Source organism: Typopeltis vanoorti, chromosome 8 (genome assembly GCF_054136105.1).
Source record: "Typopeltis vanoorti isolate ZY-2024b chromosome 8, IOZ_Tvanoo_1.0, whole genome shotgun sequence".
NCBI classification, from domain to species: Eukaryota; Metazoa; Arthropoda; class Arachnida; order Uropygi; family Thelyphonidae; genus Typopeltis; species Typopeltis vanoorti.
In genome coordinates this window covers 127,540,804-127,554,419 of record NC_143556.1, presented here as the reverse complement: position 1 = coordinate 127,554,419, position 13,616 = coordinate 127,540,804, and the positions used below count along the sequence as shown (strand labels likewise).

At 35.1% G+C, this 13,616-nt stretch overlaps 1 protein-coding gene across 2 annotated transcripts in view; it reads right to left on the bottom strand.

Annotated features, from left to right (window-relative positions):
- The window catches only part of Sas-4 (spindle assembly abnormal 4), a 527,986-nt gene that overhangs the window by 323,674 nt on the left and 190,696 nt on the right, over positions 1-13,616 (bottom strand). For both annotated transcript variants that reach the window (XM_090396928.1, XM_090396929.1), the window contains exon 9: positions 6,961-7,071. In XM_090396928.1, coding sequence (XP_090253054.1) covers positions 6,961-7,071 — 111 coding nt within the window. The remainder of the gene's footprint in view (positions 1-6,960; positions 7,072-13,616) is intronic.

Sequence of the window (13,616 nt, the reverse complement as noted above, 5' to 3'; positions counted from 1 at the left end):
CAACTTCCAATGTGAACAGCATTTTATGACTTAGGCTGTTCAGGAAGTCTGTGAAATTGTGAAGGCATTCCTTGGATCCTAACCAAATAATAAAGATGTGTAGGTAAATTAATGACATCATTTGGTCAGGCTCTGAATAATTACCACAATTTTATAGAATTTCACAACTTAAATCACAAAATGCAGTTCACACTGGGAGTTGAAAGAAGCATAATGACTTTCTTTTATAATGTTCTCCCCTGAGTAAAAAATCATGGAAATCTTTCATTTGAAGTCTACAGGAAAGAGTTCAAAACTAGAAAATATCTATGTTCTAGTTCACATCATCATCATTCTATCAAAAAAAAAAAACTCAAAACACTCAAAGTGGGACTTTCATAATATCCAGTGAAAACAACAAAAAAGAAATAACATCTTAAAGATAGACTCCTAGAAAATGCATACAATCTTAAACATCGATAATCTCTTAAATAGACTATTACATATTCCAACGAACATAAAGCAGCTAGACAACTAGAAAAGCAGTTTTTTTTACTCTACATAAAAAATGCCATATGATAAAATAGCTAAAATACTTAAGCAACCCAACTTAAGTCATCTTCATGCCTCCACAAAAAAAGTGTCATTGACGCTAAGATCATCACATCACCCTCCTCTCAAATGACTAAGAGTGCACAAAATTTTCTGTACTTACAGTATCCGTTATGTTGGATAGATAGGTCAATTTGGAGACAACTTCAGAGAAATATATCAAAGATGTAGAGAAAAAATGGGCATATAAGTCAGGATTTCATACCACCAAAGAAAAACATCAGGTACTTTGGCAACTCACAGAAATGTCATACATAGAATTCAAATATATTTGCAGATTTAAAGAAGTTATTACTGAAATTATATGTCCAATTCAGTGAAATAAAAATTTAAGATTAGATCTTAAATCAAAGCTGGTTTAAGATCTCATCTTAAACCAGTTCTGGTCAGCATTTATCAAAGACCTGCATATTAATGAATTAGGCTATGAAAGAAATTACACAGCATGTAGCAAAAATGAGTCATGTGTCTGACATCTCGATACCATATTCAACATCTGGTTTAAGATCATTTAATGTATGACAGTTATTAATTTAGAAATCTCTTTGTTAATACTTATTTTTTTTCTATTTGTACTTAATCTGAAGATGTACATGACAGAATGTGTGACAGCAATTAAATATTTCTCTTTCTAATGTGTTATATGTGGTTCTTGCCTGATTAATAAATAAGGACATTTCATATCATAAAAATATCAGTTCACATTTATTTATTTTTAAAAAAATTATTTATGCAAAAAAATATTCAAGGGAAATGGAATTAGGAGTACATGTCACCACTCAAAAGAGAATAAGTCAACAATAGCCCAAAATGTGAAAAAGCAGGCAGCACTGAGAATATTCAGCCACTCTCTTTTCTGAATTAAGCAGTGAGTACAATGCATAATTTAGAAGAGCTGGTTAGAAGATTGAATCCCAGATGAATGAAGTAGAACTCTTGTAAACCCATATACAAAAGTAGAAATATAACTGAATGGAATTTCCATGATAAGTGTTCTAGATAAGAATTATGTAATAATACTTCAGAAGAGGATAAGAAAAACTGTGGAAGAAAAATAGGAGGAAGAACACACTAGGATCAGGTGAAACAGGGTACATCAGGACCAAATTTTTATTTCAAGAAAAAAGCTGTTCAAAACACCACCACCAGTTAAATGGAGCATTATAAATAGACAATACATGAAATATACTTAACTACAGAATGTATATGAGGATGGTTTGAAGCAAAATGAGATATAAGACTAATGTGCACACAATCCGATAGTATTATTTATCATCTATATGGATCACAATATGAAGGAAAGCCATTAAATCCGATACTGGAAAAGGAGACATTCAACACAGCTTTTTATTTTATACAGATGATGCTATACTTATAAATCTAATATAAGTCTAAGTCTTCAGGACTGTTTAACAAGTTCGCTGCCAACTATGAGTATACTCGTAGTTGGTAAACCAGCTACACAAGCCAGGTACGAGTATACTCGTATGACGCTTACCGCCAGCAACGAGATTACTGTACTGACCTTGAAGAAGTGAAAATGCTTGGCTTGTGGAGCTAGCATCAAAACTGTGTATTCTCATATAAGGTATATGCGCTGCACAAGCCAACTACGAGTATACTCGTATGACGCTTACCGCCAGCAACGAGATTACTGTACTGACCTTGAAGAAGTGAAAATGCTTGGCTTGTGGAGCTAGCATCAAAACTGTGTATTCTCATATAAGGTATATGCGCTGCACAAGCCAACTACGAGTATACTCGTCTGACGCTTACCAACGGCAACGAGATTACCGTACTGACCTTGAAGAAGTGAAATTGCTTGGCGTACGGGAACAGACTATGCCGAAGTAGTGTGGCAGCGAATGTGTTAAATACCATAATTGCTGATAAAAGTTGAAAAACCAGAAATTAAAACACATGGTTAACCCACTACACTTACTTGACCATAACATGTGTTCCATTTCGGTTGATTACACCACATTTTTTATTATTCAGTTATACAAAATACTGAAATAATAGTTCCTGACAAGTTTCGTAAATCATAGGATTTACATCTTCGGGGTGATAAATAGTATAACTTAAAGTTTAAACAAGAGAATTAATAAATACAAATCATAACCGTCTGGCTATTCATAAACTCAAATAACAGAATGCAGATATAAAACGTTATTGACGTTGAACAATACTGGACGATGTCATGTGTTCTTGTTCTCGTTCATACAGTCCGAGCTCAGATTGAGGTAGATTTTTTATTAGAGCTGACCACACTTGATGGAGAATTAAACCTTGATTTTTATTGCATTGGGTTGGGTTTTTCAGCATATTAGCAGTTTCTTTAAATTTTCTTATATAATTGTTGTTTTCTATGTATGACATCGTCATTTTTTACCAGAGTACATCATGTCCAGTGGAAGTGGTATGGAAAGCAAGACCCGTTTTTTGTTCTCTTTTGTATTGTATGTCTTTTTGGTGTTCAGCCATGCGTATTTCTCCAGATCTTCCTGTCTGTCCTACGTAGCAAATCCCGCAAGAGCAATGAATTTTGTAGACTTCTGGTTTTTTAAGAGGATGATGAGGTGGTTTTGTGGATGTAGGAATCTTGAGATTTTTTCCATAGGAAGGAAGGCTACTTTTATGTTGTGTTTGTTCATTAATTTGGCTAGCTTATCTGTAACATTTTTGATATAAGGAAGCGAGATTGCATTTTTGTAATCCTGTTTTATTGTGTTGTTAGTTGGAGGCATTTTAAGGATTTTCTTGATGGTTTTTGTTTCATACCCATTCTGTTGGAGGATTTGTGTTAAGTATTTTAGTTCTTCATTACATCTTTCCTGTGTGCTGGAGATATTGTATGCTCTGTCTCGAAGAGTTTTAATTAAGCTTATTTTTGTGAAGGATGGTAGTGTGAGGTTGCATTTAGAAATCTTCCAGTGTTTGTCGGCTTCCTATATACTGAGAAGGAGAGTTTACTTTCTTCATTAATTTCTAATAGAATATCCAGAAAAGGAAGTTTCCTATTTTTTTCTTGTTCTAAATTGCTGTGCAAATTGTTGAGATAATCTCTGAAATCGATAAGTTCACCTGTTGTTCCATTGAATATGATGAAAATATCGTCCACATAGCGTAGTCACATTATTGGGTTTTTTATGGTAATTCTTAAGAGCATTGTTTTCAAATTTTTCCATAAATAGGTTTGCTAATACCGTGATAATGATGAACCCATGGCCAGTCCTCCTTTTTGTTCCCAGATTCTGTCTTGATAGGTGAAAAAAGTATTGTTTATACAACGTTTAAAGAGATTTAAGATGTCCGGAGGGAAGAGGTCTTCTAGGAGATTCAAAATTTCTTGTCTCAGGACGTTTGTAAACAAGCTAATAATGTCTAGACTTGCTAAGATGTCTGTTGGACCAATATGTATATCTTTCACTTTTTCTATGAAATGTTTACTATTTTTTATGAAGGAAGATGTTTTTCCTATATGTTGTGAAATCACGTTGGTGAGGTATTTTGCCAAGTTGGAAGTCGGTGAATCTCTTCCATCTACTATTGGTCTTAAATGTATATCTGTCTTATGGATCTTTGGAACACCATATATTCTTGGTATCAAAGGATGTTTTGATTGTAAGAATTTTTTAAGTTCTTCCGTCCAAAGAGGCACTTTTTTTTATTAGATCATTTGTTTTTTTGTGTCTGTTAAGTCGGGTCTCTGTCTAAGGGTTTGTATCTTCCAGGAGACTTTTCATTTTGTTATCGTATTCTGTAGCATTTACAACGACAGTTGCGTTGCCTTTATCCGCTTTGATTATGACAATATTTTTGCCATCCTTTAACTTTTTAAGGCAAGCGTATTCATTGTAAGGTAGGTTCCTACGATGTAATCTGCTTTTTAATAGTAAAGCTGTACTTTCTATACGGATAAGATCTGCTGTGTTGTCCAGTAGATTTCTAATTCCTTTTTCTATTTGTGCTATGATATCAATTTTTGGTAGGAAACGTGGGGTTAAGGCGAAGTTAAAACCCTTAAGTAAAAGGTTATTCTCCTCTTTTGTTAGGACTCTCGAAGAAAGGTTAATAACTACTTTTGAATGATCTAGTTGTTTTTTATATATTTCCTTCTTCTGAAGGAGTATGTTGAACTTATGAATTAATGTATGTTTCTTCTCTTCTGAGATCGCTATTGCTTTGTTGAATGTAACACTATCGATGTTATACCATAGGCAGGATGGAAGAGATGTGGCCAGTTCATTAATGCTAATTCTGCTCTAGTAAATGTAATTCTTTCTCTTAGAAAAGCTAGTTCCATTTTATGATAAATTCTGGAGGCCTTGTTTGTATGGAATATGCGTTTGATTTTGATGAATTTTGGGATGACTTCGTTATCTCTGCATCGGATGAGGAAAATTAGACGGTTAATGAAGTTGAGATGTTTAATGCGTAGTTTCTCTAGTTGTAAAACTTTATGCCAAAAGCACTCACCGTAAGTTTGTAATTGCAGATGTAGATATCTGTGGCTAATTGGTTCAAAAGAAACAATTGTATGAACGAGAACAAGAACACATGACATTGTCCAGTATTGTTCAACGTCAATAACATTTTATATCTGCATTCTGTTATTTGAGTTTATGAATAGCCAGACGGTTATGATTTGTATTTATTAATTCTCTTGTTTAAACTTTAAGTTGTACTATTTACCCCCTGAAGATGTAAATCCTATGATTTACGAAACTTGTTGGGAACTATTATTTCAGTATTTTGTATAACTGAATAATAAAAAATGTGGTGTAATCACCGAAATATATCTTTTGAACCAAATAGCCACAGAAGTCTATGCCTGCAATGTTGTGTTCTGTGAAAATTGTTTTTACTGTCTGAAGTTAGTGGGCTGAAATCTGACAAATATCAGTAGCTTAATAAATAGCATTTGTTTCTTTTCTTGTGTGGTGTTCTGATTAAATACTATAAAAAAAGTTAGCATTTACAGCAGAAAATACATACATGGTCTGAAAAGTTCTCGGCCTTGACCATAAATGGCAACACTATTGGGAAGATTTTTTTTTTTTCTAAGTTGGTACATCTGTCATAAGCTTCCATGTGAAACTGCAAGTCATTCTATCCAGTAGTTTATTTTATACAGCTGTCTGAAGCAAAAGTATTGTCTATATCCCTTGAAATGGATAAAATTAATTATCACGCGGTTATAAAATCTTTGTAAAAAGAAGGTTTAATGGCAAAAGAAATTCATTCGAAGTTCATAAAAGTTTATGGGCACTCTTCTCCTTCATTTTCAACAATTAAGAAATGGGCTGCCGAGTTTAAATGTAGCCGTACCAGCCTTGAAGATGATCCACGTGAAGGATGTTAAAAAAGTGTAACAATACTAGAAATCATTGAGCAGTGCACGATATGGTATTGGATGACTGGCGAATCAAAGTGCGTGAAATATTGCTGACACTATAGGCATTTCAAAAAAACGTTCAAATTTTGCATGAAGAATTGCAAATGAAAAAGCTTTGTGCAAGATGGGTGCTGCACTGATCAAAAATGCACGGCAATGAAAATCTCAGAACAGTGCTTGGAGTGTTTTAACAAGAATAAAACTGATTGTGTGTGTCGATTTATTACTATGGATGAGACTTGGATTCACCATTACATACCAGAATACAAACAGCAGTCAAAACAGTGGACAGAAGCCAGTTGTTCAGTGCCAAAGAAGACAAGGTCATGGCATCGGTGCTTTGGGATGCTAAAGGCATTTTGCTTATTAATTATCTTGAAAAGGATAAAACAATAACCGGGGAATATTATTCTGATTTTTTAACCTGACTAGACGTAAAAATTCGTGAGAAAAGACCCAGTTTGTAGAAGAAAAAAATCATCTTTCATCAGGACAATGCACCTGTCCACAAAGGTGTTTTGCCAATGGGAAAATTAAAGAATCTGCATTATGAATTGTTGAACATCCACCCTATTCCCCAGATTTGGCTCCCTCTGACTTCTATTTCTTCCCAAAACTGAAACCCTTTCTTGCTGGGCAGCATTTCTTTTTTTGAATCAAGAAGTGATTGCAGCTGTAGAGGGGTATTTTGCAGAGGTATCTTACTGAGAACCTCTAGAGGGGTATCTTACTGAGAACCTCTAGAGGGGTATCTTACTGAGAACCTCTAGAGGGATGGGATAATGGCATTGGAGCATCGCTGGAATAAATGTATTAGTCTTAAGGGAGATTATGTTGAAAAATAATTTTGAAATTATTAATTCGTTTTTCAGTTAGGATGAGAACTTTTCAGACCACCCATGTAGCTACACTACACAATAATGACATTTTAAATTAAAATAAACATTTTTTAAACTTTCACAAAAACAAACCTGATAAGGTTTTTTTAATGCTCTTAAAACCAATGAGGAATCACTTGCAAACGAAGTATTTTCAGCTGCATTTTCTAGCATTTCAAACTCTTCTAATTCCTCTTGTTCCTCCTGGAAAAAATTTTAAAGTATAGATAAAGGCAAAGGAAAAAAAAACTAAACAAATAATATTAACCATATGGAGAAGCTTTATTACATTTACTTGGGGGCTAAAATATGATTATTCCTCACATGAAGTATTCATTACCTGGTATGAGACCACTACCTGCTTATTGGAATCCTGAAGTGGCTCGAAAAAGTTTCACATTTGGTCTCTAGAGCAGGGTTTCAGGACTATGTACAAAAAAAGTAAAAAAATACAATATATATATATATAAATCAATAAAAATGAAAAAAAAATCCTCAGCCCACCCATGGTAAGAATGTACTATAGGTTTAGAAATAAAACTTTTGTGGGTGGGAGCCAAATAAAAAAGTGGACATAAGGGTAGACCCTATAGTCACTCATACCTATCACCTCTACTTGAACATATTTACCAAAGTTATAACATTTAATGGGTAGGTCCATTCTACACCTTTGGTCAGATTCAGGGATAGCACACCAATTTCTATACCCCACTTGCAATAATGGGATCTTTTCCTGTCTCCCCATTTCTTTGGAACCTTGGTGTCCATACCCATGCACAGAAGTCCAGATGTGATCTGGACTTCCGTGCATGGAAGAATAACTTCCCTTTTCTTACAAGTTAGCGTTCACTTCAACAGTACAATTATCTAATGCAATGTGGCTCCAAATTTTTAATCATCTGTCCACAATATGCCATGTCTCTAGCTCTTCATCGACTATTTGAGGAAAATTCCATTTGTATAATACTCTGCCTGTGATGTGCCCTCTGTCCAAAATGCAAAGCCTTACACTTAGCAACACTGAACTAACATTCACTGTTATCTATTCGAGTCAACCTGCAGGAATTCTATATCAGGTATGTCCTTGATTACTCTTCCCAACTTAGCATCATCAACAAATAACTAGATATCATCACCTTCTAGTCCACCCCCAATATCATTAATATATAATTTAAGCAACAATGGTCCAAGTACAGAATGCAGTGATACACCACTGTTCATTTTCTTCTCAGCATATCCATGCTGAGAGGAGGAAGTTCATTTCGCATATGAACCGTGTTAAGTTGCATAACCTCTCCTCTCATGTAGTAGTTCATAAAATACCTTGGCAAAATCCAAGTGTATCAAGGTACACTTGGATTTTGCCAAAAATCCTTATTCAACTCTGCTATCACTCTATTATAGGATTCTAGCAGATTAAACATAACACACCTTTAACAAAACCATGCTGCCCTCTTCAGGGGGTTCTATTGCTGTCTACCTGCCTTTGGATGTGATTCCTAATCAGCGTCTCCAGTGCCCAAATGACTACATTTGGTATAGTCAGAGATACATAAACCTTGTATAATGGAATAATCTGACTCGCCTTACATTCATTAGGCAGAGTGGTACTGAGAAGCAAGCTAAACATTCAGGTCAGAGGGAACTGATAACTTTCTTGCACATTCTTTCAGCATTTGCAACATCCTAATCTGATTGCTGTATTCAAATCTACCACTCTTCTTTCATTTCATTCTTTGTTACATCCAGAGAGCTAATTGGTCCTCCCTTGAGTACACCCTTATTAAAGTGAACATTTAATGACTTAGCTAATTCTAGTGCATCTGACACTTTACCATCTACTAAGTTATGGACGGCCTGGAAAGGTAACTTTTTTTTTCTTTTACTTGCTAACATATCAATAAATTTTTCTTAGATCTCTTGTGGCTTGTTTGGCTAACTTCTTTTCATAATCTAATTTTGTCTTCCTCAACATTGCTGTTACTATCCTATGCTACTATTCTATTTATACTGTTCCTGATCCTTGCCATCACCCTTTTCACAATAACAAATCTGCAATATTCTGTTTTATTTCTTGAAGGCTTTACTGAACCATTTACTGCTCATGCTACTATTCTGCTGTGCGATGCAGACAGATATAGCAAGGCTGTTTGCAAAACAATTTCTTCTTTTATCAAATATATCGTCTGTTCCTAACATTAAAGAGAGAAATGAAAAAAAAAAAACATATGAAAATGGAATTATATAGGAATCAGCCTTGTCGAAACTTCATGACGCTAGGTCTACAGAAGAAAATGTAAGTTTGATTCTAGTCATTCACTAAAAGAACATTTTCAAAACTTTTTCAGTTTCTTGTGATTGCCATCTATCCTACATTGGACAAACTGGCGGCTCAATAGAAAAGATAATACAAGAACATCAATCATATATTTGTCACAGGAAATCTGAAAAATCTGGCTTAGCTGAACACAGACCACAATATTCTTTGGTGCTGAAGCCTTGCTTCACTGCCCATATTTGAATCACAATGACTGCCTATCTTTATCTAAAATATGGGAAAGTCATTAGAATAACATCTCATTAAATATTTTTTCCCCTTCTTTCTTTTACAGTTATGATAAACCTATGTTTTCTTAGTTACAACAGACTGTTGTCAGTATAACATCACGTGGCGCTTTCTGTTTTAAATCAATTGATTGTTTGCATTCTACCTTGTAATCAACTGTCATTGCCACCAAAGATGATCTGTAAGTTTCAGACCAAAATATCTGGCCTTCTAAACAAATAAATAGTATTACCTATGCCATGTGTTTTCATGTAAATAAGTAAAATAATATCACACACACACCTCTATCTCTTCATTCAATGTAGTGGTAGCATGCACTGTGCACTATGTCACACAAGCCAAGTTGATAGGTCTTGGCAAAGTGAGTACTCATTATTTAAGCTCTCTGCTTCTAACACAATAATTTAGAAAAAATTATTCTTTCACCTTCATTCTTTTATTTACTGGCAGCATAATGTATAATACTGGCAACTTTTCAAGACTGTACTTTATGGATTTCAAAACTCCTCTCACTCTTATTCTCATGATTTTTTTTTCATATCTTCTTATGGATCTCTTGCTTAATAAGACTTCTCATCCATTTCATTCCCATCCTATTTGTTCTTGGAAATCTAGGAACACATTCACATACCACATCATTTCAGCATCTTTTCAAAGCTTTCCATGCACTGCTGATATCCTCCCCATTCAATAACTGATACCATGGAACTGAAGATAAGATAACATTCTCCTAAGTTTGTAATAATTTCCAGATTTGTAGTTCAACATATAACTTCACCTGATTAAACACCCATAACAATTGGCTACTTTGATCCTGGTCACTAACTGGTGACAAAATAGTCATAATTAATCGAGACAGCTTTTGATGCTATGATGAAATCTAGCACTCTTTGACCTAGAGTTTCTTCTTTCACACGATGCTGAGAAAGTTGCCGTCTCTCATACCCAATCAATATACGAATAAGTCACAAATAATATCTACTTGTTTAGTACTCATCAAGGTAATTTAGCAACACATTGCTTCATCCTCAGCAAATGAACTGCCATGTCTATAGCAAATCCCACAATATGTTTTCTTCCTGTTAGCCACTTCATTCACACCAGACAGCCTCAGATTCAGTGCTATACAGTACATAATTACCAGTGTTGCTCTCACAAATTTCTACTGGATTAAAGTAATCTGATATCATTTGTAGTACTTCTCTCATATCTCTTATGTCATTCCTAAAATACTATACAATTCCAGTTACTATATCCAATTCTGACAGCCAGGTTTCACTAATGCCAACAATGTATTCACCAGAGCAACAAACTCCAGTACTTTGTTTCTAATTATCACCAACTTAGGAGTATGATGGGTTCTACACTATGGTAATGGTTGTAGGATCAGAAAAATATCGGAGTGCATTTAAAGGGTGCAGTATCAGAATGTGTGTCTCGAGTTTCAAGAAAAAATAAGGTAGAAGTGAAATGGATGTGTAATCTTATTAAGCAAGAAATTTGTAGAAAAAGAATCATATGGAAGAATAACATGTGTATAAAGATGTCAGTTATGAGAATTACATGCAACAGGCCAAAAGAGTCACAACTTTACTGAATGCAGATGGTGTGAGGGTGACATATGCAAAAGAGTTCATTCAGGTATTGAGTGCCCAATTTGCTAAAAGCTATCAACTGGTGTACGCAACATTGTGTTCACTGCTACCTCTTTGCAGGTTGAAGAAACTTATGTATGATGAGGAGGTACTGGAATTGTTGCACAAACTGAAAAAGAATTCAGCAATAGGGACTGATGCATGGATGTTAGTGTTCAGTTGAATTGACTATTCCTTTAACAAGGCTATATAATTGGAGTTTCAGTTTCAGAATAGAGAGGATTCTGCAAGAGCAGAAAGAATGCATGGCAATGGTTCATGTTTACCCATTATTGTATGTTTTTGTTTTTCCTAATCCAGAAGAAGCTGCTAGCATATGTGGCAAAACTAGTTGGCTATCATTATTAAATTCCTGATATGTACCCTCAAGAGGTGTATAGGATATGATAGTACTACATGAAAAACTTACATCATTACTATCTATCTACAATTTTCCTCCAAATCCATCTGTTACGTGTCAAGACTCCAACATTATCAGATCTTATATTTCTGTCTTCTAAGGTACTTTTTACTGTATCATTCCACCTATATCTTGGAGTTCCTCTGGGTCTTTTTCCTGCCAACCTGGCAGAGAACACTTGTTTTGCTAATCTTTCCTCAACATTCTGTTTAAGTGACTACCACCTGAGATCAGCTTTGCTAATGCATTCCTGGATGCTAACAATGTCAAGTTCTTTCCTAATATCCTCATTTTTAATATGATATTGCCATTGATGCCATCTGTTCACACCCCTAATCTTTCTCAGGACTCTCATATTTGAGATCTCTAGTCTTTGGATTAGACCCTTACTTCTGACCCAATTCTCAGATCCATAGGTTAAAATTGGTTTGAACATTCTCTTATATACAGCTAATTTAGTGTTTCGACTAATTTCTCTCTTATTCCATATAAATTTATTCAGTTGACTTCCTACCATACCAGCTTTGTTGATTCTGTTGTCTATTTCCATATTTAATTTATCATCTTCAATAAAAATTGTGCCTAAGTAGCTGACATGTTTTACTTGTTATATAGGTTCTCCATTCACGATACAGTTGATACAGTTATTCAATTTAGTCAGGGAATCTTGTAGGCTTGTAGTAGATTTATTTAGAAGTATAACAACATCTGCATAAAGCAAATAGCTGAGATCAACATCCCCAATTTTGATATTAGGTTTAATACCACTTTCCTTCATAATGTGATCCACATAGATAATGAATAACAGAGGGGACAATGTACATCCTTGTCTCACACCAGATTTAACATTAAACCCCCTTCCTGTACTTCCTTGAATTCTAACTGCTGACTTACAACTCAAATAAAGACTAAGTATTGCTTAGTATAATGCCCCATTGACAGCATACAACTGTAGCGCTTTGAATAGCTTCTCTCTTGGTGCCTTGTCATATGTCTTTTCCAGATCTACAAATCTTAAACACAGGTCTCTGTTAAATTCGCATGATTTCTCAACTATTTGTCGTAAAGTGAAAATCTGATCTTGACAGCCTCGATTTGGCCTGAATCTTGCTTGTTCTTCACCAAGCTTCTCTTCCACAATCCTTCTCAGCCGCTTCTCAAGTATACTTGCATAAATCTTACCAGAACATTCAGTTGAAAATACCTCTGTAATTCTCCTTCAACTTGACCTCTTGTTACAGACCATATAGAAAATTGGCATCCCTTATCTGCTCCACTAAAGACCAACCACTTCCCCTAGACCTACCTGGTATATACCAGGTCCCTTGCAGCTGTAAGCTGTCCTACTTTGGCCAAACAGGCAGGACAGTGAATATCAGAATTTCAGAACACAAGGACTACATCCATTTTCACCAGTACAGCCACTCTGGGCTGGCAGACCATGCTCTGGATACACGCCACAGAATACGGTGGAAGAAAGCCAAATAATACACCATAGCAAGTTCAAATTTGAAAGAATTTTCATGGAATCAGCCTCAGCCCTAAGAAACATACCAAACCTCAACAAATTTGGTTGCATGAGACTGCCCCAAATTTGGAAGACATAACCGAGTGATTATAAAATAACGTCAAATGTTCAGAGCACTCTAGCGAGTAATGTATTGGATGAAACACACCAATATTCGGCAGACGTGCACAGTGGAACATGGGTTTTCAATTTAACAAAAAAAAAGTACCAAAAGTTGCCAATAGGGGAAATTTTGGCGCTGTTTACAGAGTAAAATGCATTAATTTGTATTATCACGTTTCTTGTGAGCGATCATGCAATAAAAGGAAAGCCTGTGAGATTTCTTATCATTTGTAGAAGAACTGCTTTTCGATGCCTCTTATCTTACGTGAGCATGCTTTGTTAGTCAAACTCTATTATCAGTGGAACAATAATGGCAGTGCTTGTCTTCGTGATTTTTGGCGTATGAAAAATTTACGAAAAGGACCGTTTAGCGTAACAAACTTATGAAAACTGATTCGGCGATTTGAAACTACTGGAACTCTAGCAGTGCAGGTAGGCAGGGGACGCAAACCAATCAATCACCAACAAGTTGAACAAGTTGCAACTGCTATTGTGGAA